This window comes from Gallus gallus, chromosome 1 (assembly GCF_016699485.2).
Source record: "Gallus gallus isolate bGalGal1 chromosome 1, bGalGal1.mat.broiler.GRCg7b, whole genome shotgun sequence".
Lineage (NCBI taxonomy): Eukaryota > Metazoa > Chordata > Aves > Galliformes > Phasianidae > Gallus > Gallus gallus.
The window spans coordinates 119,857,546-119,884,919 of NC_052532.1; the positions used below are offsets into that span (position 1 = coordinate 119,857,546).

Below are 27,374 nucleotides of genomic sequence, written 5' to 3' on the forward strand. Positions count from 1 at the left end.
GTAACCCCACTGACCCCTGGGCACTGTGCTTTGTGCTTCGCTGGGAGGTCAGATAAAAGGTTTGGGGAGCAGTAGTCAGTAATTGTAGGAGTGTTGCAGTTGAAATGCCCTGGTTCTGTCACCCTTAGCAGATAGAGCCTATCTGCAGTGCTGTACACATACACACTTGCTAGACAAGAGAGGAAAATGGTTGTGTACTCATGTTGTGTTCTCAGCTTTAAAGAGCTTTGTAGTTAGTGTAGGTCTCACCACTTACTCTCCATTTCTGCTTTTAGCAATCCATGCTACCTTAGACGTAAATTTAGTGATGAGAAGGAGACTCCTGATTGCTGTTAGTGCAGTCACATTTGACAGGGCAAGGCAGAGAGAGCTGGAAGTAACCTTTTTATTCTTCAGAGTGTAAATATCCACACTGCTATTAATCTTCAATTCCCCATGTACTACAGCTCTGAGGGGGAATCACTGGGGATTTAAAGCAGAGAGGAAAGCTTCAGATAATTTTTGTACCATTTATGAAATACTTGAAATCCTCATGTAACCTCCTAACGTTCAATGAGCCTTGTTTATCCCAAAGCAAAAACTGAATCATTTTTCATGCTGCGTTACTGCTGTTGTAGTAGAGGCTGTTTATTTCAGGCAGGCTTTAATACAGTGGTCTGCAAAAAGCACACTGTAATGGAGGACTCAAGGTGAAGAAGTGGTTAGTGAATGTTTGTGTAATTCACAATCACAGTTCAGTACATAACATTTGAAGAGCTGTCCTTGTAGATGTAGCGTGAACGAAGATCCAGAGAAGTACAAGAGAAGAGAAAGCACATTTTTTGTTTTTGGAGTCCTGATAAAGCCAGGAATGAGGAATCTTTATTTTGTCTCTCTCTGTATGTGGGCAATAGGGTTTTCAGTTATGCTGGAGTAAATATATATATAAAACGGGTTTAAAGGCAAAGCTAGAAACTGATAGCAGAATGATGGTATAGATTGGCAAGCAGCATGTTCTTTCACTTAAAGCCAGTGCTTTACTTATTTTGTCTTTTGAAGAGAAATTAAAATCTAAAAAAAAAAAAATGGCAGTGATCCTGTTAGAACCCAATCAAGGAAGGTACTTTGGAGGTCTGTTTGTTTAAATGCTCCTGGCAGGAAGGAGTACAGTATTTTGCTTTGTTTCCGTTGGTATGGATTCGCTAAATGGAATCACCTGTCTCTGCTTATGGCTGAGCACTTGTATGTGCTGCTGCTTAAATGTCATTACTTGCATTTTTTAATTTATTTATTGCTTGAGGAAAAGTAGCCTTGCTCCATATTCTAATTCCTTCCTTTTAATAAAGGTCGATGCTGAAGATACTTGTCAGTATGCAAAACGGTAACTAAGGTACTACATGTAGGGAAAGACCCAACTATTGAATGCAATTGGATTCTGATTTCTAGAAACATTCAACGTGCAAACACTTTGAAGAGCTTACTTACTACCGAGCATTGTAATATTTGTGCTTGAGTCAGACACTCGAGCTGGGCAATCCAGTTCAATTAATTTCTGTAGTCTGTTTAGGTTTTCTGTGTGCAGGATTTCAAAGGGCTACGCAAAGTCGGCTTGGTCCCCTAACAATTCTAGTACATATAATCATGAAGCAAAAGCTTACCACATTCTTTGCATTGATATCCAAAAGATAGAGATTTGTGCAATTGAACTTAAAACCCATAAAAATACAAAAGTCATATGCGTTCTTAAAATAGTTGCTACTCTGCTTAAGCAGTGGTACATGGCTTCGTAGCTTGATTTCTGAAATAGATGCTGATCTTAGTAGCTTGATTTTTTTTGTTCTTCCCTGGGAACGAGGAATAAATAACATCTGCAACAACATGTTGCTATCAGACGATCTGCTTAAGTTTCCTGTTCTGATCTCTACAGCATCAGCAACATGAGTACCCCTGCTGCCCTGCTTTTCTTTACCAGAGGAGAAAAAAAAATCAATTTCTCTTTTTTTTGACCTTTTTTCCCCCCTTTCTCTCGCCCCACCCCCCATCTGTGGCTGACTTGCCTGACAGGAAATTTTCTAATTGCCGGAACAGCTGGTCACAGCAAAAACGCTAGGGTTGGTCTTCCCTGCTAGACTTAGGATCGCTCAGTCAGAAAACCTAAACATCATGGTTTCTTAGTCATGTTTAAGTTTCTGGCTCTGCGTGCTCGTTCTGTTCGGGTGAGCTTAGTTCCTTTCTTTTAAAGGGGGAAAATATATTAACGTGTGAGTTTAAGCTTTTAATATCGAAGTAGTTTCTGTATTTCATGGCTTTGGGATCTGCACTGTTTGTATACAGAGCCTTTGTATATGCTTTTCCTTTAAAAAGAGAAAAGGGGAGGGGGGAGTGGGAAGGAATTTGTGTTCTGCTCATATTTTTTAGAAGTTCTGAAGGTACCTGCTGATAATTTAACCTTACTGGGAAGTTTTTACCTCCATGAAAATGCTATGAAACTCACTGTTTTCTCCAGCGGTGTATGAGCTTAGCTATGTGTTAAACTTCCTCACCGGTAGTCTGATTTTCTTTAAAATGTTCATATATTTTTAATTTTTTTTTAATTAAAGCCTAGTGGTTGTTTAAAGTTCTACATTTTATGTGATCCTTTTAAATGTATGAGCTCATTAGTTGTTGAGAGAGGCTCGTTACTATCTTACATTCACTTCTTACAACAGTGTTAAGAATAGACGCTCGTGTTATTATTATGGTTATTTTGACTTTAAATGACAGTTTAGGCATAGCTGACATTGAATTTGTATAGTTTGTCTTGCTGAGCACAAATTTAAACATGAAAGGTGTTTTAAGTTAAGAAAATGTCTCGTGCAGAACTGTATTATCCTGTGCACTTCCGTAATTGTTTAACAATACATGTAAATGTGCAATGTGTTTGAGCACTTTATCTCTGAAACTTAGATCAATTTTCATGTTTATCATCCTGTAAATCTACAAATAGTTTTCTGTGTAGAACATTCTTGTATACTGTCTTAACACCATAAGCGATGTAGATGTATTAATTTGTGAATCAAAGGGATAGTAATTCAGCGTTTACTAGCCTATGCACTGGTTTAAGTTTTGCAGTAAGTTTTAGAAACTGAAATTTAATTTCCTAGCTGTAACTGAAAGGCTGAAACAGGACATGAGTTGTAAAACAATAGAATATAGGATACTGTATATACAGCTTTTTAAAAGAAAACCCTGAAAAATAGAATTTTATCAACTTGAAGTGTAGTTCTTTTCACTATGCAAGTGGCAAGGTATTTCTTACAACTTTCTAAGAAATTTTCCTCCTTGGAAAGTTTAATCTACTTATACCTAATCAGTTATATTGTCTCTAAAACTGATAATTTTTATAATACTAGACAGACTAAGGGTTTTCAGACTACAAATTTTAGAATATACTATTGAATAAAAATAAGATTCATAGTTTTTGTGGCTTAGTGCTAAATATGTTCATGGATTTTTAAAAATAGATAACTTTTAAAACTTTCCATATTTTTTAAAATAGCAGTGCACTTAACTGCTAATGCTTACAAAGTAGGAACAAAACTTGTATCAAAGTTACTGGGAAATGAAAGTTCCACCCAGTGAGTATTTTTTTCCAATGCTGACATGCACAGTCTGGTTCATGAGATAATTTTGTGGTGGTTGATCAAAGAAGAATTACATTACAAAACTGCTTTTGGTGGCCAGCGTCAGGCTTTTGATTACAGAAATTCCTCATCTCTATGGCTTTACCTGCTGAACTACTCACAGTTCCTTTGGGAAGGAAGAAGTACAGTCCTTCCTTTTATCCTAGCCTTTGTACTTTCATTCCAATGAGGAAAAGTATTTCCAGAGTGCACCAGAGTATCCAGAGGGCTTTCTCATCTGTCCGTTGACTCTGTGCTCTGAGGTGGGACTCGTTTGTCAGACTCCTATCTTGCTTCATCTGTAACACCAAAAGAACCAGAGGAGTTTGATCTCAGCAGCCAGGCCTGTGGTTTTCATTAGACGAATGAGTTGGCTACCTGGAACAAATGTGGATATAGACATCCTCTGAGACTGTAAAATCATTGTAGTACCCAAGAAAATAGGAACGAAACAGAACAAAGAGTATAAAGACTAAATGCATAAGTATAGTAATTTTATTATCTCTATGTGTTGTTTCTTGTGTATTTTTTTAATCTTGGAGACCTAACAATTTAAAAAAATACAAAACAAATGTGAACTTAAGCATTTGCTAATACAGTTTACTTTTAAGAAATCATATTTTCTGTCAGGTAAAATAATAGATGTCATCTGCAACAAGTAATCTGCTGTCAGCTGAAATCAGATTTTCCTATATTGTGAACGAGTTTTCCTACCTTAAAGAAGCAAAGACAAAAATTGTGGGGAAAGCTGTGCTTCTGACTTCAAATATCTGTGTTAACTACAGCTTCCCTCACTCTTCTTGCATTTCTGGGTACTGGTGTATGTATACACAATATGCCGAAATCAGCTTAATTTAATTTTTAACAGAGCAATGTTTTGTTTTTTGATGTGTTAAAATAATCGCTCCTTCGGTAGCAGCAACTCTAACCAACTTTTTTTGAGCAATTGTACACTTACAAGCATTTAAGTAACCATTACTTGTTAAGTTACTTCAATTTTGAGTAGTAGTCACAAATACAAGGAATGTTTGTATGCATTGCCTTACCTCAGTGATGTTGTTCACTGAGGTGGTGGGAGATTGTGACATAGTTGTTGGACATGCAGGTTTGTTTTTGGTTTTGTTGTTTTGAAGGGTAGTTTGGGAGCTAAAGGTAGGAATATAACAAATATAGAATTTGTGAATGTATATGGAATGTGTCTGAAAGTTTTAAAATAGCTAGCATGGTACACTCTTTCCCGTTTTTAACTTAGCGTCGATTTTCACAAGTTTCAATACAGAAGGTAAAAAAAAAAAAAAAAGACTTAGTTTACAGTTTGCTGATCCATTTTTTCCTTCCAAATGTGTAATTCGTATTTCTTCAGATAACCCTGAAAACTCATCCTACATCCAAAAGAAGTTAGGAAAGTAAGTGCATCTAGGACACTTCCTGACTCAAGGGAGGGGAGGAAAAGGAAGTTATGTATATGATCTGGGGAGCGCAGCCAACGTTGAGTCATCCTTTTAAAATCACTTGATATCCAGTAAGCTTGCTGTCCTTACTGAACAGCTTTATGTAACTTTAGAATCAAGGTTTAGTATCATAGGAACCATTTCTGAAATACTGAGTGTTTGATTACAACATTCAGCAGTATTTTGCCTGTGACAATCAGAAAAATATATTGCCAAATATCAGCATTCAGCCAACATGATGATAAGAACAATGAAAGTTAGCAAAGCGGTAAAAGGGGACTTTCAACAGTGATTGAGCAGTGTTCAGTAACATGCTGGGAAATCCATTTTTTTGTGTTCATCCCCACTGAATATACATATGCCTCAGAAACGGTCCTATGTCAAGAAGCAGCAAAACTTTCCTGGAAAAGATTGAGGAGGTGAAAAGGAAGTTGCTACTTCCATAGGGAAGATGGAAAAATCTCTGTATCTTACACAGCTAATATTTACAAGTGAGAGCTGCTCAACTCTGAAGTGGAAAAGACTGCCATTAGCTCTTTACTGTTTGGATTTGCTTTTTTGGAAATTGAGTGGTCAAGTAATATAAACCAACACAGCAGTGTTGTTTTTGTTTTGGTCAGTTAAGTTAAATTTTAAGCACAATCAAACACATTAATTGAACAGTGTTATAGGCAAGTACGCTTTAAACTGCCATTTACAATGTTAGAAATGATTATTTTCTGAATTTCTGGAAAAAAAATATAGTTCTCTGATACTGATATAAAGATAAAAACATTCCAACAGTAACTTCTATTTCAAATTTCTTTTAAGACTGTTTTATCTGAAAACATGGCTGATGATTGAGGGGATATTCGCCAACACTGGCAGTATCAGTCTGATTTAATTGTCTGAAGCTAGCAGAAAGAATTTCTCATTCTGACTCTTGGCTATGTGGAAGCTGTGATTCCAGAAGCATGAACTTTCCTAATGGTAATCCTGGCTCTTTTGCTTGCATAAATTACCACAAATTATACAAAATAAACGTATCATATAAAATGAGTTGTAATCAATTTTAAAGTATTATTTTGAATTGAAAATACTAATGAAAGAGTTCCTGGAAAGAGTTTGGAATCTCACCAGCAGTTCTTCCTGTGTTAATAGCGTCCTCAAAGGAGCATTGAAGGTACCAATACTGACACAATTAAGTGCTGAATTGTGTGTTATGATCAGAGTTTTGCACAAATTGGGAGGATGGGGGGAATACAGATACTTTGGAAAGCGATCACCAATTGAGACCTCGCAGCAGTAGAGCTTACCACTCAACTGAATACAGCCTCATGGTCAGGGCCTCGGTATCCAAGTTCCTGTAGGTCCAAGCTGGAAGATACTGCTTGGAGTAGTGCAAGGCTATGGCTTGATATATAGCATAAAGCCAGTCCATTGTTATTGTGTCTAGCTGTGATGCAAGGGCTGCCAAATAACACGAACAATTAAGTTTATGGGAAAAAACAACAGCAACAGAAATCATGGTTCATGAAGGTACAATTACAAGGCTAGGAGCTATACTAACCCTTATTTTCTTAACTGACAAGTTAAGGCATAGTAAAGTCTGTAAGTAATTATGCACAGAAGATGCTTCTAATTGTACCTTCTTAACTCAAATTTAAAAGGCAGAACAGAACTAACAGATAAAGGTGGCTCCTGGATCTGTTGGAAGCAGAAGTGTCAGCACTGAAATGTATTTCTCCAGTAGTTACTTACCATGGTTTACATATGCTGGATTCTCTTTTGATTAAAATCTTTGATATAGGGAACAGATTTATATTTTTTAAATTTAAAAAAAAAAATCTGTAGGGATACTGGAAGAATTGTGTGGAAATATGGGTATTATGCAGAAAGACAGATGCATGTAGGTGTTTAATCACCCGTGAGATAACATACATTAATCTTTTTATCTGATATTAATCTGCAGTCAGAATCTTAACCCTATTTTTACAGCTCACGGTCAGCACGTCAGCAACGTTTGCTGTGCACTTAGATCTCTATGTATGTGGGACCTGTCAAAGGATTTTTTCTGTATGCCAGGTTTCCCTCCCATTGGATTGTGGTGAACTTGAGTATGTATAGCCACGCAGTTTATTCAGAAAATCCCTTCTGACAGGGAAGTTGCTGCTGAATTCCAATACCGAATCTAGCCTGGTATATATTTATAGATACATTTTTTTTGTCCAGAAATCATTGTAACATTCAGATGTTTTAATTTATTTTAAGTGTGAGGATTAACGTCCTATCCTTGTTCCTTTATGCCAGTTATCTCACAACCTCCATCTCTAATAGACCCAGAAGGGGATGTGGCCTTTTACTTCCTTTCACCATGAAATCATTTATCTGAAGAAATGTTACGGTTATGAATATTATCTGAAGAAGTGTTGCAGGTTTGGTGGTGTATTCATGCATTTTGTACAGTCAGCAAGCATGCAGAAGGGAGATTATTTGATCAGCGCTTAGCTGCCTGCCAGCTGAAATTCACTGCAGCTCTGAGGAGATTTTCACCTACATCTAAGCGGTATTAGTTTCCCGGGAGAGCAAACAAACACGTAGCCATGTTTTGCAGACACTGCTGTCCGTTTTCTTAACCAAATACGGATGTTATGCGTTATCTTTAATTTTCCCTTTCTGATGCGAAGAACTCAAGATACAATATGGTTATTCATCCTGTATTTCTCACGGTGGGAATGTGTGGGGTTTTCTAAGTCCATATCTGAATTTTTTTTAGTAAGGAAAAATTTTTGTAAGTCTGTTTCTGAGTTTGATAAGAGTTCTGGGGAATTTGGGGTACAGTAATGGAGCCTGCTTTCTTTTAGCCTTTAACTGCTGTTATTCCCTTTATTTTTTTTTATCAGCTAGAACATGCATTTTCTACAATAACAGGCATCAAAGCCATTAAAATTGTAATGCTATTTCTTATGCTATTTCTTCATAAACTGAATGATTTAGCATGCTAAATATAAATGAAACGTTATTTCAGAAAGCCTTATCTATAGGCACTCCTCATACACACGCTGCATATACACGTCTTTGCTCCAGGTATTATTAAAAAAAAAAAAATGTTATTCTTCTGCAACAAATACATTTTTAAAACACCTACGCTGTCAGATTGAAATTAACCACCCCCAGCCTCCCCTCACCTCAGTCTCTTTGTACGTGCGTCTCTTTTGTTAGAGATGCGGTGTTTGGATTGGCTTGGTTTGGATTGGCTTTCTGTATTTCCTTTGATTTCAGTGTAGTTTCACTGAAGTTGAGAAGAGACAGGGCAGTCAGCCCTTCTGCTCAGGGTGGGGCTAGTTTGCTTTGAGTCACATTCTATTTGACCTCAGTGCTTCTGGTGTCTTAAGCTGTAAATGTTTCCCTGTAGTTTTTCTTGCCTTTTTAGATTGATACCGCTTAATGACTTTGCAGCCATTAAAAGTCACCTATGTGTATGTGTAGGGGCAATAGAAATATATCATTCTACTGTACCATGGCTGTAAATCTTTACATTTCTGAGATAGCTGCTGCTTTTCCCTTTTAGTGTGGGGTGTACATAATAATTTTAACTTGCACTTCCAGTATAAGTGTGTATTCAGGTCTTACTCATTACCTTCACAGTGAGCGAAGAACTAATTGCGTTTAAAATATTCATATTCCCGCAATTTTGAGTACCCAGAAAAGGAGAAATCTGTCTTCCAGGGATACCTTTTCTAAGTAAATGTTCCCTAAGTGCCACAAGAGCTTATTCTTTGTTCTTTTCAAAGTAAATTTGCATCTAATTCTTACCCAGCTTACAGAGTAAGGTATCTTTCTTGCTATGTTTCTGGATTACATTGCAGTGTTTTGGAACTTCTGCCAAGTGTCTGTCACTCTCCGTGTTCACACTGTCCTTATGCATTTATTCAAGAATCTGAAACCAGTAACTTTAGACACAGCAGGATGGGTGCCTATGGTATTTCCATGTGCTAATGTTCCTACTCCTGTTAGCTTTCCTCTCCCTAATATGAGTAAGGGGATAAATCCGTTCCTGTGCCATCTATTCGGATGATTCAGAGCTTTTTCTTCGCGGATGACTCTGTCTGCATCACTTAACTATTTTTTTAAATTATTTTAAATAATTCTTGATTGTTTCTCTTTTTTTTTAACATTAAACTTAGGGACTAAGTGCTTCTTTTTTTTTTAAGTAGTTTAAATTCTAATTAGTGTTCACTGCATTTTCTAAATGTATTAAGTTTAAGTGGCATAGGAACTCTCAGATAGCGAGTGCTCTTAATTCTGTTCGTGGACTCCTTTTACTTGTTTCTCCTTTCACACCAGTGTTGCCTTATCTACAGCTCCATTTGTTCTCTGAGTGCACTTGCAGTGAGGAACTGAGAGTAAAAATGAGTTATGTACTTTTTTTTTTTACTGCCACATTAATTAGAAAATAAAATCTGTCAAAATGTCAAAATTATTCAGAGTGGCAGGAAAAGTGAAGATTACAAACCTGTAAGAACGATAGGACCAATATTATAGACCAGCCTTAGACAAGCTTAATTTCCTTTCAACATTTCTAAGGAGTATTTTTTTTTTTTTTAAGAGCCAAGTCTGCAAATATAACCATCTGTACTGTGTAAGCAGCGTGTTATGACATCCAACTTTGCTTGGGTCACTTCTCCGAAAACAGAACCATTTTCGGATCTCCTGCTTGAAAATTGGGATGAAGGATAAATTATGGGAGATTGGCTGTATAAACAAAATCATTTTTTTTCCCTTGCTTCTCTAGGCTTTTCCATTGCTACTGGGAAATGTTTAACTAGTAAGACTCTTCTTTTTCTACTTCCTCTTGGGTTTGAAGTCCACTTTCCTTTTAATACATTATCTAGTAGCTGTTCCTGTAATAAGATCTCAGAAACAAATACAAGTGTGTTGTATTACAGCAGGGCTAGTTAATAAAGGAAATCCATAGAAATTCAAGTACTAGAACAAAAATAAGCGTTTACTGTTCAATACATACTTAAAGTATGGGATTTTTCCAGCAATATAATTAGACTATAATTTCTATAGGCTAAGAATGGTTGATTAGCTTTTCACTGTTTGCCTAAAAGGTGTGTATCTTGTTTTCTTCTGACAAGCATATTTCCTATTCTAATTTGCACGTGATTGCTAAAGAGAAAAATGAGTCACCCTTGTGGTTCATAAATCCTACTTCGTTTTATTTTAGGTTTTCTCTTTTAGATTTGATTTGTCTTTGGATTACCCATTCAGTGTTCTTTCTTATGCTTGTATTCCCATGGACGTACACAAATTGTGAGGTACATTACTAAGAACTGTCCTATACTGAAATACTTGACCAGCAAAGTTCAGAGCTACAAGTGATATCAATGCAGGAAGTTATTCTAAACTAGTGATGTTTTAAGTTCATACTCAAACTTGTTTTTTACTGACTTCCCTTCTGGGACAGTGTTGTCTTAACACTATTATACTGTTAAGGAAATGTTAAGGAAGCACTGTGTAATGTTACCTTCTGTTTGTTTCCTTGTATTCTATATTTAGTTTCACAATAGCAAAAGCCAGTAGCAACCACTTTAAGTTGACTAACATAGCGTATGTATTTTTTTTTTGTGCGACAGTTCATAGTGTGAAAAAAAGCCTTAAGAACTGCGTAGCTAGAAAAAAAAAAGTTCTTTGAACTTTTATTTAGATGTTGCTGCAGTATCGGGCATGAGAAAATGGAGCTTTCCAGGGTTATAAATAACAGAAATAAAACATGTACAGTATGCTATAGTTATAAATGGAAGAGTTTCTCATTGCAGCAGCCAGATCGCTGGTTGGTGATTGTCTGTAGTAATATGAAAGTTGTTAGGGAATGAAGGAAAGGAGGGCTAGAGGCTTCAGCACCCTGTACCTCATTATGTTTAGGTTGAGTTCATTGTATGGGACAGTTTTTTGTTTACTTTTTTCTTTTTTTTTTTTTTTTTGCAGATGTCAGGGAATTATTAAAAATGAAGCTTAGGGAAAATTCAGTGCTAGACTGAACAAATAGCTTCTCTTCAGGCTTACTGTATGACAGCACCTATCAACCAATATAGTTAGTGCTGTTGAGAAGTAGCTGTCTTGCTTTTGTAATGTGAAAGGCTTGTATATTAATTCAAGTAGATGGTGGGTACAGTGAGGGTTAATTACTTCTGAGTGTAATTCTCATTTCTTCAAAAGGCTGAACTTTTGTGTATTTGCAAAATACCGTTTAGTTTAAAATAACAAACGTTCAGCAATTATGTAGAAGGCGGGCAAATCCGTGGATATCTGTTTGTCGTAGATCTTGCTCCAAAGACTGTGGTATGGACAAGCTACTGAAGAAGAATATGATTCAAGTTCCATTTTGATTAAAACAGTGTTCTATTAGGTCTGCTTTATAAGAATTGAAAAGTATCTGAACCCTGAGAAACTGTGAAGACTTGGAGTATTCACTTAGTATCAGGAATGTGAAGTGTTTTGTTTTGTTTTTTAAGAAAATGCCTAAAATAGCCACTGGGAAGCTGGTTATGTAATAATTGTGTGGCATTTGAAAATTATTTTTTTGTTGTGTAGAGAGCAGGTTAATATATTTCCTATGCTCTTTCTTGCTACTTTTTGCAAAGCTTTTAAAGCAGTATGCCAACCTAACCACTTTCTGCCTGTGAATGAGTAGATAACAGGAAGATTTGACATTGTTTTACTTCCTCAAGGCTGCAGGGGTGCTAGCTAGTTAGTAGAACTGTTGAGCAGAAATCTATCAAGGTGTTGAAAGTAATATGTACTTAGTAATCTGCTCTATTGTGCTATTCTTCCCCTGGGATTCTTCACATACTCATTTTAAAGATGAAAATACTGATACCCGTGCTAGAATGCTGCCTCTACTCCCTCATCTCATGAATTTATTAGTTATATTTTTGTGTATATATGTCAAAGAAGGTCTGGAGGAAGGAAGACTTAGACTTGGTTCAAGAGGGATGGTTTAGATAATACTTAAGCAAATTGGATGTACATAAGTTCATATGCCATGATGGGATGCACACAAGAGTGCTGGGAAGACCTGAGTGTCCTCCTTGTAAGGTTGCTCTCGATTATCTTCTAATGATTGTGGCAACTGGGAGAGGTGCAAGAGGACTAGAAGAAAGCATGTGTTGCTCCTGTTTTCAAAAAGGAAGAAAAGGAAACAACAGGCTGGTCCTCCTCATCTCATTTCCTAGGGAAGCAAGGAAACAACTAATCCTGGAAACCATTTCCATGTACACGAAAGAAAAGGAGGTGATTGAGATTAGTAGGTATGGATTCACGAATATGAAATCATGGTTGACCAACCTAATCATCTACAGAGAAATGAGTAGCAAGTGGTGGATACTGTCTGCATCAATTTCAGTAAGACTGAAGACACTGTCTCCTGTAAGATCCTTGTATGAGCCGGTGCTGATGAAATACGGGCTGGATTAACAGATTGTGGTGTGGATGGTGCAAAGCAGCACCTGGGGAGGAGTAACTCCATGCAGCAGTAGTGAGCCAGCCAACAGATGGGGGGGAAAAAAAAAATCTTTGTAGAGAAGGACCTGAAGATGCTGAACACCAGAGAAAATGTGGGCCAGCAATGTGTCTTTATGGCAAAGAAAGCCATGGGCGGCATTAGGGAAAGCATTGCTAGCAAGTAGAAGGGAATTTTCTTCCCCTCTGCTCCGTTCCAAGGGCCACGTCTAGGTTCTCCAGTGTAAGTGATACAGAGCTACTGGAGAGAGTACTGTAACAGTATACTAAGGTATTCAAGGGTCTGGAGCGTCTATCGTGTGAGAACAGGTTGAGAGAGCTGAGAGTGTTCACCTTTGAAAATAGAAGGCTCCAGGAGGGATCTCATGAGTGGATGTAATTGAAGAGTCAGTGCAAATAGCCATGGAGCTGGGCTCTCCTCAGCAGTGCCCAGTGATAGGACAAGAGGCACTAGGCACAAACTAGAATGTTGGAGATTCCCTCCAATCATAGAACTGTTAAGGTTAGAAAAGACCACTAAGATCTTCTAGTCCAACCATCAACGTATCACCATCACGCTCACTAACCGTATGCCTCAGTGCCACATCTACATGTTTCTTGAAAATCTCCAGGGATGTGGGCTCTGCTGCCTCCCTGGGCAGTCTGTTCCAATGCTTCGCCAGTCTTTCTGAGAATAAGTTTTTCCTAATTTACTATCTAATATCCAACCAACCATCAGAAAACATTTTTTTTTAACCATGTGAGTGACAAGGTACTGGCATAGGCTACCCAGAGAGGCTGTCGAGTTTCATCCTTAGAGATCTCTGACAGCCCATGAACATGGCTCTGGGCACTGTGCTCTTGGTGACCCTGCTTAAGCAGGGTCTTTGAACATGAACAGAGCCGCCTTTCAACCTCAACTGCTCTGCGATTCAGTGAAATAAATCTGAGAGCCTCTCACTGAATAGAGGAAAAAGTATTCTTAGATTTATTTGTTCACTCACAGAAGTTTCCTTACAGTCATTGCTGCTTAGATTGGGTTATATGTAGTGCCTAGGTAGTACTTCAGATGATACTGATATGAGTGCAGTTTCTTACTTCTTTTGTACAATTGCTGATAAGTTTTGAGGTTCTTTCCTTGTGGGGTGAGGGATGTTACTTTCAGAGGGTTTTTAAATTTTGTTTAGAGAATACAAAATTAAGTGGAGAGCAGAAAATACTTAGAACGTCCACTGCCTCAGTCATCTTCATTCAAGAGTTCAAAATAGTCCTTTCCAAAGAGATTTGGTCCACTTGATGTACAACTAGGTGTGCCTTAAAAAAACTAAATTATTAGGAAGATTGATTTCCACTCCTGGATTGTGTATTTGAAACGAAGATTATGAACCAAATAACATGGGCCTCAGTACAAAAGCTTGGGAACCACTGACTTATTCTTGTCAGTTCTGTTATTGTCTAGGCTGTAATGCTTCTCTAGAAGTTAAAGCCACATAATCACTAAACTAGTACTGCCTTTTGTAACAGTTTTTATCTGTTAATGTCTTAGTTACGGGAGTAGTATTGCTCAACGTTTTGCTTACATTTGGGAGCACGTAGTTGGTTATATGCTCGGTGGCACTGTTATTTTTTAATGTATCATGAAATTATAAACATTTCAGGAAGTTGCACCAGCAATGTAAACTTATTCCCTTCTTTTCCTCTGTTAGGAAGAAGAAATCAAAGAAATTGCAATAACTCATCATGTAAAGGAAGGACATGAGAAAGCAGACCCTTCACAATTTGAACTTCTGAAAGTGCTCGGACAAGGATCCTTTGGAAAGGTTGGTAATCTAACTCCTATGAAGTCAAGTATTCTGTTATAGACTCAATGTTTCTGGCACTTGAGTGAATATTGTTTACACCAAGATCTCAATAGGTGTATATGGTCCATAACCTTAGTTGTCCAAATCCAGCTTAAAAATGAAACAGCAACTTTTTGTGACAGATCATTGAGACAAAGTGGAATATGTAGTATAAGACAACAGGACCTTTTGATCAATTTTCAAACTTAATTGAAGTTCTCAATGTAATAATAAGTTCTAGTATATAACATTAAACTTAGATATTAGGAAAAAGTAGAATAATTGGCTTTCTCCTAGTGGAAAGAAGGTACTCATAGTCATGTTACTGGAGTAGTAATTCCAGTTACTTGATTGACTTGTAACGTTGTAAAAATGCGCATCATCTCAATTTTTGTTTTGCATTTATGCAAAAAAAAAAAAAAAATTGATTAATGTTACGAAACCCCAAATACTTACTTAGGAAAAACTTAGGAAACTTAGGAAGATGACACTACTACTCCTTCAGTTTCTAAAAACTAATTTGTATACTCTTCAAGGAATGTTAACACGAGGGAATTGGATACAGAAACTGGGATTAATCTAATCTTATATAGCATGTTTAATATTCTCATTTACCATTGCATGTCGCTCTGCTTTTTTATAAATAACCAGAAAACCTGTGGCAGAGACTTTTTCCGTCCTCATTTCTAAATCTGAAAATTGTCTTTACATTTTTTATTAGGGATGTTAAAACAAGGATGAGTTTCATTGGAATACTATTTACTCAAATTTCACAACAAATCATATTCATCTGACTTGCCTTTGTTTTCTGTTAAGAATTCTTTTTAATTCTCTGTGCAGGTATTTCTTGTCAAAAAAATCTCAGGGTCAGATGCCAGGCAGCTTTATGCAATGAAGGTATTGAAAAAGGCCACACTGAAAGGTAAGTACTGTTTGGAGCAAGGAGATAGGGAAATCATAGGCATTGTTATGAGGAAATCTTTACACGCAAGAATACTCTGCAGATTGTATGTATCTTAGAGCTACTTCTGTTAAACAGCAAATAGCAGAGCATAGTGATTTATATTGTAATGTCAAGAGGATCTAGTAAGCAGTACAATATTAATAAATTGTGGAAGGAAGTAGGTTTGGTTCTCTACCGCGTTGAGTGTCAGATCTTTCTCATTGATGGTGGCTTAAAAGAGTAGTTGTTAATCTGCTGCCTGACTTGCTCTCAAGCTGTTATCTGAAACGTAATATCCTTCCTTATTTCATTTGCTGTGTATCACAGAAGATAACAGTTAATACTATTTGCTCATTTTGTATTTATGTTATGATATTTAAAAGTGCATTGTGTCACATGTTTTATTTTAAAAGTTTTAAGCACTGGAGTTCAAGTCCGTATGATTTCTTTAATTTTCAGAAGTACTCAGTACCTTTCCCCAAAACTTTTGGCATTTGCTCTTGGATATATATATTTTTGATGAAAACTTAACTGTCTAAGTTAAATGAGCGAAAATGACTTTTAAAATTAATCCTTTTTTTAATTGTCAGTGAAAATGAAAGTAATATCTCATGCAAATCCCTTAACCTGAATGTGTATTTATTGTTTTATGTCATTGTTACTATTTCAGTCTATTTATAGTTCTAAGTCATGACTGCAGTAGAATTGAAATAATAATTTTGAAATAGCTGACAACATATGGAACACCTGGGTTACTAATATAAACTTGATTTGCAGTTTTAATATCTTTTTAATTGGAAAATATTCATAGAATCACTTGTAAACAGAAGCTTCACACTTCTATTGAACCTCTATTAAAATGTTGAACTTGAGTTTTGTCTGCTTAAGATTTGCTGCCAAATGTCTGTTTCAAATCTTGTGATATTTCACGATCTTTTAAACCTATTAGTGAGGGTGTGAGTGCTTTTTGAACCGTTTCCTATGTTCTGATTACTCTGCTTTGTGGCACGTGTTATTCTCATTATTTATTGCCTATTTTTCTGAAATTGATTTCCACTCATTTAAAATCCTTTGATATTTTCAATAGCCTTTCATTCCCAGGACTGTTAATAGCTTAGAATTAGAGTCAGAGATCATTTAGCAGTTGCTTTTTTCAGACATTTGAGAGCCTGTCTCCATAGCTTTTTAATGATGGCTTAATCTTACGTATAAAAAGTACAGTACAAGCTGTGGCTCTAGTTTTGCCTGCATGTGGGGAACAGAAATACTAAAGCTAGTTTCTGAAAAATACACACTTCAGAGCACTAAGCACTCGAGGATGAAAAAGTCTTGAGCAGAAAGGTGGCACTAACAGCATATATCACACTTTTCACACTTTGTATCTGAATTTTCAGATGCTCTTGAGCATCATTTGTTTCATGTTTTAAGAAGAGCAGAGTTTCAAGCAAATGAAGGATACCACTAAAATCTTAATATAAAACTGATTGGAAATAATACTGTTTTTCTATAATTGGAGCTTCCTTTAAGATCTCGTGTTGTAACTTTAAGTTATACACTGTAATATTTGATTTGCCCAAGATTCCATAGTTCTTTCAAGTCTATTTTATGATGTTGTTCTGAACGAAAGCTTAAACCGTGACCTACAGACATTTGTAACACTGTTGTATATGATTTTAAGCTTATCAGGAAATGCATGAGAAATGTTAACTCATAGTACGAGTTCTGTTTTCTTAATCTTGCTTATGTTCTGTTGTAGTTCGAGATCGAGTTCGGACAAAAATGGAACGTGATATCTTAGTAGAAGTTAACCATCCTTTTATTGTCAAGTTACATTATGGTGAGTTTCAGGAAAAAATACATCTGTATCTTACAAATGAGGGCTTGTCAAGGTACCACCTAACATTAACTGCAGTTCAAAGAATGACAGAAAAAAATGTGCTATCTAAGTCTTGATCATGCAAAGGCTTGCTGTATCGTAATTCTCACGCACTGTAAGTATGTGGTTAACTTCATGCACAGTAATAAACCACAGGTTCATTAGGGTTAGAAAAGACCTCTAAGATCATCTAAATCTTTCTTTGTAGGATTGAGCATCTGTAGCCCTCTGTTTTACTGGAAAGGACAGTTATCTATTTACATCTCTTCTATGTCATTCACTGTTTTAATTGATTTCTTATCTCTGCCTTGCTCTGTAGAAAATATGCAATGGTATCACTTCACAGATTAATTAAAATTAATATCCATGTTATTAACATGGATTAACATGTTATTAACATGTTAATAATCCATGTTATTAACAGTGGGGGTTGTGTGCAGTCTCAGCAAGTTTGCTGATGACACCAAGCAGTGGGGTACAGTTGAAACAGCAGGGTACTAGACAGGCTTGAGGGTCCTAGGCAGGCTTGAGCAGTGGCCCAGGTGAACTTCATGAGGTTCAACAAAGCCAAATGCAAGGTTTTGCACCTGGGTCAAGACAACCGTCACTATCAATACAAGCTGGGGGATGAAAGGATTGAGTGCAGTCCTGCCAAATGATCTGGAGGTACTGGTAGATGTCAAGCTGGACTTGAGTTAGCAATGTGCCCTTGCAACCCAGAAAGTCAGCTGTATCTTGGGCTGCATCAAAAGAAGTGTGGCCAGCAGGGTGAGGGAGGTGGGGAGGTGATCCTGCCCTTCTACTCTGTGCTGGCGGGGCCTCACCTGGAGTACTGCGTCCAGATGTGAAGTCCTCGGTACAGAAGCATGGACCTGTTGGTGCATGTCCAGAGAAGGGCCACAGAAATGGTCCTAGGGATAGAACACCTCTCCTATGAGGGCAGGCTGAGAGAGCTGGGGCTGTCTGAGAAGAGAAGGCTTCAGAGAGACCTGATAGCAGCCTTTCGATATCTAAAAGAGCTACATGAAAGAAGGGAACAGACTTTTTAGCAGGGTCTGTGGTGATACAACAAGGGAAATGGTTTCAAGTTGAAAGAGGGTAGATTTAGATTTGATATAAGGAGAAAGTCTTTTACAGTGAGGGTGTTGAGGGACTGGGATGTGGTTGATGCCCCATACCTGGAGACTTTCAAGGCAAGGCCGGATCAAGCCCTGGGCAACCTAATCTAGCTGTGTATGTCCCTGTCCATTGCAGGGGTGTTGGAAGGGACATTTAAAGGTCATCTAGTCCAACTGTAAGGATTCTATAGTTCTACTCCATGAAAACTGATTTAATTTTAATTGCATGGACATCCATAAAAATGTATTCATGTTGAAGAGAGGAAATTAATACTCTCAAAATATCTTGCAGAAAGTAAACTGAAAAGAAGATAGCATTGGCAAATAGTTAATTTTTTATTGTTCAACTCATATTTTTCCTTTTAGGATCTATTTCTTTTCCTACCGTTCAAATCTCAGCTCTCTATCACTCTAACATTGGCTTTCGCCATCTACTTGTCACTCTTCTGCAAACTAGACTAGATCTCCCTGCTTAGCTGAGTTTCCTGAAGTTTTAGAATACATACTTCTGTTACTAATTTGCTCTTCTGAATGTAGGCTTTTTTTACTTTCAAATGCTGCAGTACCAAAATAGCGTGTTTTTATTTTTTAGGTATTATGTTGGTGATATGCTTTTCATTTACATCATATGAGAGTTGTTTTTTTCATGACAGGGAAACATATAATAGTTTTAAATATTTTTCCCACAAGAAAAAAAATTAATTTTTTATAAATTAAAAGGAGAGTAAAAGATTAAGAAAAGTAAAGAAAATCAGTGTGAATTATTGAGTATGTTATTCTTGTAACCATGTGCAGAATTAGATAATGTTTAATGCTTTTAATTGGTCTTTTCAGCTTTTCAAACAGAAGGGAAGCTATATCTTATTTTGGATTTTCTCAGGGGAGGAGACTTGTTTACACGTTTATCCAAAGAGGTAAACTTTCTTTATTTGAAAATCATATATTAATAAAATTTTACTATAAATTGCCTATATTAGGGAGGTTTACTCTTTATAAGCCAATTTTCATTGAATGAAACTGTAAATATATTTTTTAACCAGTTGTTTTTGTTTCGTTTTTTTTTCTCACAAGTAGTCATGTCATGAGAATGCTGTTGGGTAATTTACATTGTCCAAGCCATTTTTTTTTTTAAGAAACGAGTAGTCTCTCTATATTGCTTTTTACACCTTGCTTAGATTTTTGCCTCCTATTGCTATCACAATTGAATGTGTCAGAAAGAACATGAATTTTTATGAAGCATGGACTCTCAGAAGCTTTCAGTTTCTTGTAGGGATTTCTCTTCCTGAGTGAATGTGCCTGTACTAAATATGGGATTATTATTATTATTATTGTAGAGGTAACATCAGCAAGTACTTTTTGTACAGGCTTTGGGCTTGCATCTTTGCTTTAGACGTACAAAAGTGTATGTATGTACTATTTTAATTCTTACGAAGGCCATTTTCTTAGTTCCGTCTTCGTTCTTCCCCTTCTACAGTTAAATCTCAGGTTGAATCTTGGGATTTGTATCATCGTTCTAAGTTCTTTTTGATAGCCTTAGAGTAATTCAGGCATTCGAATTTTAATCTCTTTGTCTGGAAACAAAATGTTCACATCCAATGAAGAGGTAGACTCATTCTTTAAATTCTTTAAATGCTAGGTTTTGTATAACCAAACATTGAACTGCTGGTTGTTTTTTAATAAACAAGGGAAGGGAGTATTATGAAGAACTATTCTGCAACAACAGGTCATCTACAATCAATCAAATTCTGGATTATTTACTTGGTCCTTTAGAGACTTTGCATGTAAAATAATTGTTCTGCTTTTTTCAGGTGATGTTCACGGAAGATGATGTTAAATTTTACCTAGCGGAATTAGCACTTGCTTTAGACCATCTCCATAGCCTTGGAATAATATACCGGGACCTAAAACCAGAAAAGTAAGAATTCACTGCAGCAAATGAAGTGTATTAATTTGATTTGTATAGTTCTTCAACCAGTGCACTTCTCTTTCCAGCTGTTAAATTTTAATTTTATATATTTATTATACAAACAGAACAGGAGCGGAGATTGGGGAAATATGTAGAGTTGTTTGAATTAAAAAGTTGGATTTCATTTCTAATCAAAAAGGAGTGTCTAGTTTGAGTGATATGGCAAGGACTATATGTTGCTGTAAGTAGAAAGTATACTGAAACGTGTGTGCCTTTACAATAAGAGAGACATTTTTAGCATTTTTTAGGTTGCTAATGAATTGCACTTGAAGGCTTAAAAACAAGCATATTTTCTAAAGCTTATTTTTAAAATACACTGGAATAAGAGCAGAATGGAGTTTAAACTTAAAAGATGAAAATAGTATGTTAAGTGCTTATTTAATCTATTGGCCATCAAGAAATTACGCTGAAAATGTATGTTAACCTTAGGACCAAAAACTCAGTGTAGTGTTTCCCTTCAATAACTTAGTTGTATCTGTCTCATTCAAAGGATTGAATTCTGTCTCCTGTTCTTTCTCTTCCATAACATTTTCAGTGTTTGAAGATGGCACTGGCATTTCCTTCTTTACAGCATCTGTAAAATTCTAAAACATTTCAGATAAAAATGCAAATATTTTAATGTATGCTGTAGTACTGCTTTCTATTTGGAAAGGAGTCTACATGAAAATACAGTATGTGCTTCTCGTTGTGCTTGATAAGGTTGTTGTGCCTCATTGCCAGGACATTTGAAAGTCTGCTGTCCTTGATGATACCACTTCTCTGTTATGGCTATGTGGAGAGCCTAAAAAGTCTGTGAGATAATTGTCTCATGCCAAGTATTAGCAGAAAAGAAAATGAGTAACAAGAATTACAGAATTTGGCTATTACATAGGACTTCCATTACTGTAACCTGTTCTTTTGTGCATCTTTTAGACATAAAACACATATTCTAAAATTTAAATTTAAAAAAGGGTGTTTTATGTCTAGTTTGTCTTTCATTGCAATTAAATGCAGTGGTTGTTAAAGGGAGTTGGTGTCTCCCATGTGTGGCCCCTTATTTTTGTGATTATAATAAGCAGGCTCTTAACTGTGGGGCCTCCTGGACATAGGTCCTTTGGTACAACGTGAGAATATTTATTAATGTTACTTAATGTTGTGAACATTCTTTGAAACCATAATTACAAATTAATACATGTTTTGCATACATACACAAGCATAACAGTTCTTGCTCAGTTTAGGAATAATAGAAATATATCTCTCATTACCACATCTAATTAAAATAAATACATATGTTACAAGTGGCCAAAACTGAAAATTCAAGCTAACCTTTTAGATTCCATGCTGAATTTAACCAAATAGATAAATATGGAACAGACATATCAGATTTTTAATCTTTAATGAGCAGCAAGAGTTGAAGGATAAGAAAATGTGTACTTTCAAAGTATCTCCTCCTAATGATGCATTTTCACATGCTCACTTCTGCGTGTCTTTGTGCTGTTCTGTCACTCTCAGATGCTGTCAATATGCTGTTTGAAACAATAGTTAAGATTGTTAAGGCTGTTTTTTTGTTTGTTTCTTTTAGCATCCTGCTTGATGAGGAAGGACACATCAAATTAACAGGTGAACAAAAGGCAATTGCAACACATGGATTTTTCTATTCATAATAGCCTTTCAATCTCCCTCTTTTTTGTTAGAGCAATGCAGTAAAATCATCAGTTTTAACTAGTAGGTGCTTCTGCTGTAGAGTCGATAGCGTAATTAATTTGGAGTAGATAAAATACATATTGTTTTGAAAGTATATCTGACGTTATGGCCCTATAATAATGGTTTGGGGGTGGGGATCGTGGGCAGAGAAATTTCTAAGTCCTGTATGTATATTTAGGCATGTATATTTATGACTGATAAAAAGCATCATGTTTCACATTGCGGTAAAGGTATTGTCCATTACTGATTCCAAGTAAATAAAGACATTTTGAACTACTGTATTTTTTTTCCAGATTTTGGCTTAAGTAAGGAATCGATTGATCATGAAAAAAAAGCCTACTCTTTCTGTGGGACGGTAGAATATATGGCACCTGAAGTCGTTAATCGACGAGGCCATACACAGAGTGCAGACTGGTGGTCTTTTGGTGTTTTAATGGTAGGTTTCTGGTAAATGCGATAATAACAATACTGCTTTACAAGGTTTGTTGAAATAAATATTTAAATGTGTAGGGTGACCTTTAAATGAATTGTAACTACCAGAAAATTTGGAAGTACTTGGAAATTAATAGCAATACAATAACATTTGGATCAGGATTGTGGACTAGGTCTCATATCAGCACCAACAATATGCCATCCTTTTGTTATTGTTGAATGGAAATACTATGCGTCTATTGTGGTTTGAATATTATGGAGACTAACAGGAGTACTAAAATATACAGGAAAAATACTGTCTTCCAAGTTGAGGAGGACATTTAGATCCAAATTTCAAATACAAGTTTATTCACAAGAGGGGAGAAAAACTGAGCAAAAACATCCTGAAAAGTCTCCAGTGTAACTATAACTTGTTAGAATAATGACAGCTGTTGTTTGTGCGTATCAAAACTAACTGTAAATGATGCCGAGCTGATAGGGATGCTCAGGAGGACCCACCTTGCAGTGTTTCTGCAAGGAGCTAACTTCTGTTGAGTTGTAGGATCAGGGGAAGTATGTGTATCGAATATAGCTTTGGATAAAAAAAAAAAAAAAAACCAACAGTATTTTAGGAATGCTTAATGGCCTTTAACACATCTAATTTTTGTGTGTGTGTTTTTGCTGTGAAGTTAAAAATAACTATTTTTAAAGGAATCTTTTACTGCTTCTGTAGTACATCTACAAATGTAACAGTACAGTATGTGTGCTTTGTAGTACAAGAAGGACTTCTGTGTCTGAAAGTGTCGTCATATCACATTTTAATCATCTAGAATGCTGTTGTGATCTGAAAACTGACTATGTAAAAGTAGCACCTGATGACTAAACTCCCTCCAGACAGACAAGCGCAGACACCGCACTCTCAAAACTGCTCACTTTATCATTACGAACGCATTTAATCATTACTGTAGGCTTTGAGCATGCAGTCAATTAGAGGAAAATTACAAAGTAGTGGCAAAATATTTCTGGTTGATGATAACGCAAACATAGTTAAACTTCAACTTTATTTAATACAGCTGAAAAATACAGTTTTGTGCTAATGAAGCACATGTTAATGTTGAAAATAGCTGAAATACGTTAGACATGACTGCTGTAGTTTTCAGTCTAAATGCACTGCATTTTAAACACCTTGGCTTCAATTTTACATATGAAAACTTGTCCTTAGAGAGCAGATCCTCTAAACTAGTATGCAGAATGCAGTGCGATTTTTCTGAGACACGTTTTTCTTGTGTGTCTCTAGTTCAGATGCTAATTTTCATAGGCAGTCTGTATCTATCTCTTAATTCAAATCTGTGTTGAAGAATCAAGGTGTTGGTTGTGTAATGAGTACACAGTATATAGACTGAAGAGAAGCTATAGCATAGAAATGGAGACTAGGAAGGTAATAAACCATTTTTCACCCTGTCTCCTGCTGTAGGGACAAACAAAGTATGTGTAAACCATCATTGAGCAGTAACTGTTAATGTTCTTAAAACGGTGGATATTTTCATGGGTGCCAGACATCTGAAAATGTTCATTTAAAGTTTTCAGAAGCATTACAGATTTGTAGAGGTACTCTCCTGGTAACTGTGGAAGGCAAATGTTGACTTTAAGTACTGTTGGGCTGTAGGCATTGAACTGCAGTGTTCTTTTTTGATGAGGGATTGGAGTGGAACAAATAACACCTGTTGAGCTGTTTGTACAAGTGGGTATGCTTGTAACAAAGATAAAGATATTTCTTATTAATCTAGACCATTTGAAGTATGCAAATTCAGTATAACATGTAGCAACACAAATTTGCTCTTAAAAGTAAATTTGCTAAGTGTAGTTTACTTTTAGTAGTTCTAAACGGAAAAAAAAGAGATTTTGATTGTTTTGCTTTAATTCTTGCACATCTTCCTGGTAATTACGTAAAAACAGTTGAAGTTGAAAGTAGTGCTTTTTTTGTGTTGGTTGTGTATTAACATCAAGATTTTACATGTAAGCGTATATGTAAAAAACAATAGAGTACAAAGTATCTCGCAGCTCTTACTGAGAATATTTTTTAGGATAGTAGGAAATTTCAAATAAATTTAAGAAAACTACAGTTGTACATTACCCACTGAAGTTATCACTGTATGTTTTTAATACTTAAAGATTGAATTTTTGAGTCATAACAGAAAGATTAGAGGACATCTTGTATTTAGGATGGCTTAAGCTTGAATAAACTATTCAGAGAATTCTTTTATTACTTCAATTTTGATGGCTTTGAGTACATGTCATGAAATTTCGTTAAACTAAACTGTTTTGCAATTCTTAAACCAAAAATCAAGATTCCTGCCTCAGTGCTGGCTGCCATGTCTGCTGCCAGGTGGCTTTCAGCACCTCGGATCTGGTATCCCTGCAGAAATACTGCAGCCCAATAGAAGTTCCTTTCTATTTATCTATTTTTACTTGGTCACTTTCAGAACAGATCAGTATTTTAACAGTGTCTATTGCACTGTAGAATGTGCGTGCATGTACCGTGTAGCTCCTATGTGTTCCTTCAGACTTTATTTCCACTGTATACATATACAGTAACCACTTTTTCATCATGCATCATTGTCAATCAACTAACCTTTTTCCCTCTTCCAATAAGGAGTATGTATTTGCTGATTTTAAGCACTGTAATATTTTTTAAATATCTCTGTGTGAGGACAAATTGTCACTAACTTTTGAAAGGGGAACCTTTTTCCCTATTCCTGCCCTTTTCAAAACTAAAATATAGTTGCGTAGCTTAAGTTTTCTAAAAATAAACTTTTAAGGCAGAAGTGGTACACAAAAGAATATAGGCTAAATTGTTCAGATGAAAGCATGTCAAGCAAGGTATCAATCTAGGAAGATACTTTGCAGCTTTAAAATAGCAGAGGCTGCTCAATACTCATAGTAATTTAAACTGTACAATGAGAAGTTGTTTTACCCAGACTTGATTGTTAATATGCATGAGTTTTGGAAGGTTAAGATGCTGAGTAGTTTTGTCAAAAATTAGATTCTTGTCCAGGTAATGTAATTGATGAAAGTTTTACTCTATACAGTTTGAAATGCTCACTGGTACTCTACCTTTCCAAGGGAAAGACAGAAAAGAAACCATGACTATGATTCTCAAGTGAGTACACTCTTATTTATATATCTCATCAGGTATTCTACAGGGATGCCCTCCGGGCTGCAATATCTAATTTCTACTCTTCCCTCATTTCCAAAGGTACTGGTAAATCCTCACTCCCTATTAATTCCCTTTGCCATCTATCTAATTTGCCTTTCTGTTCCTCCCCCTTACCAGGTACAAAGAATTTCATAGCAGTTCTTTAATCTATAATAACAACTTCGTCAACCATATTATCTTTCCCATCTTATTTCCATAATATTTTAACCTTCTTATCCTTTTTGATATCCTATACATTTTTTCCTTGTTTTGTTGCTTTTTTCTTTTGAGAAAGTATTTTCTCTCCTTTTCCTTCTCTTTCTTACCAGCTCCTACTACTTTATATTTACTGCTGCCAACAGCTTGCTTCCCCAAAAGTTCCCTTACGTATTCTCCTATGACTTATCCAAGCTCCAGTTTTTCCTCTTTGCTATTTACAGTATAGGTTTTGCATTAGCTATATTGTGGAAATTGCTTTCCTTCATGCAGTTTAACGTACTTGTTTTTGCTATTAAGGCCTGCTTTTTTTCTTTACTGTTGCCCTGCATCTTTTTTGATCTAATACAACCTATGAAGTAGTAGTCCCACGTTCAAGGCTGTAATCCAACTCTGTGCAAACTATTCTGTTTTATCGTGTCATAGTTTCACTTCTGTGTCAAAACATTTTTTACTAACACCATTTGTTTTTTCCTGGAAGCTCATAGGACTGTTTCAATTTTCTCATTTGTTTCTTCTTTCGTAGTTAATTAGCATCCTTTGTCCTGTTACCACTAAATATTGAAACCAGCACTACTTTTGCACCAACAGTCTGCTTTTAAAAATTCTTTCATATTTTTCTGAGACATTTGCGTGTGAAGACTACTAGAAAGCATACTCGTCCTGGCTTTTACATTCGTAGTGCATGTACATAGTTGTTCTTTGCCCCTGCTTTTCTTTCCATGTTTGTAGGTATATTTAGTGGTGCTAATTTCTACCACTGTCTCAACACCATGCTGATTTACATCTTCGTGTCATGATTATTGAATGTTTTTAACTAAAAGGCTCTATCTATTCACAGCAAGTATAAACTAGTTCTGCCCACCTTCTGTTTACAAGAAAGCAGTCTGAGATTGTTCTGCTGCACTCACGTTAGGAGCCATGCTTTTTTTTATCCATGTCTCAAATCATGTATTTCTCTTCTTTATCTACCTGTCTGCATGTGACTCCATTTTGTTATTCAACAGTCTTTTCACTGGTGCTTCAAAAATCCTGTGTTCGGCTGCCATGTACAATATCCTCCTTGCAGGTTAACTGACATTCATAGTTACTTTCAGATTTCATCTGAGCATGCATCTATAATTCCCTTTCCAATTTCCCTCAATTTCTAGTCTTTATAACTGCAACTGTTTCCGAAAGCTGTACAAAAAATTGGTGTGCAGTAAAGAATTTTTAGCCATTTTTTAATGTTTAGTACATTAATTCTGTACATATGTTATGTAGGTCACTCCAAAAGTAATGCCTCCTGTTTATTTCCATGGAAACTACAACAAATACAAAGAGTGCGATAACACTGTTTGATAGAGCAAATTCTCAGCTACAAAAAACTCATGTTCAACATTGTTAACAACATTAGCTATATATTTTTCCAGTGATGAACAAGAGCCTGCTTGCCTCACTCATAAAAAATCTGGCAGCAGAGATGCCTCACTGTGCTCACATTCACTGTGTGATCTCCATAAACATTCAGCAAGCATTGCTGAATGTCGGTGGGTGCAATTTTTTTC

The 27,374-nt window shown here is 36.1% G+C and overlaps 1 protein-coding gene across 4 annotated transcripts in view; it reads left to right on the plus strand.

The window, feature by feature from the left end:
- The window catches only part of RPS6KA3 (ribosomal protein S6 kinase A3), a 71,615-nt gene that overhangs the window by 21,233 nt on the left and 23,008 nt on the right, over positions 1-27,374 (plus strand). For 3 of the 4 annotated variants that reach the window (XM_046903805.1, XM_015272663.4, XM_015272662.4), the window contains exons 3-10: positions 14,284-14,397; positions 15,259-15,340; positions 17,118-17,198; positions 19,190-19,269; positions 20,164-20,270; positions 21,883-21,920; positions 22,298-22,440; positions 25,505-25,575. In XM_046903805.1, the coding sequence (XP_046759761.1) occupies positions 14,284-14,397; positions 15,259-15,340; positions 17,118-17,198; positions 19,190-19,269; positions 20,164-20,270; positions 21,883-21,920; positions 22,298-22,440; positions 25,505-25,575 (716 nt within the window). Of the gene's footprint in view, positions 1-2,106; positions 2,196-14,283; positions 14,398-15,258; positions 15,341-17,117; positions 17,199-19,189; positions 19,270-20,163; positions 20,271-21,882; positions 21,921-22,297; positions 22,441-25,504; positions 25,576-27,374 lie in introns of those variants that run through there. The other variant, XM_025146577.3, reaches the window with a different exon arrangement.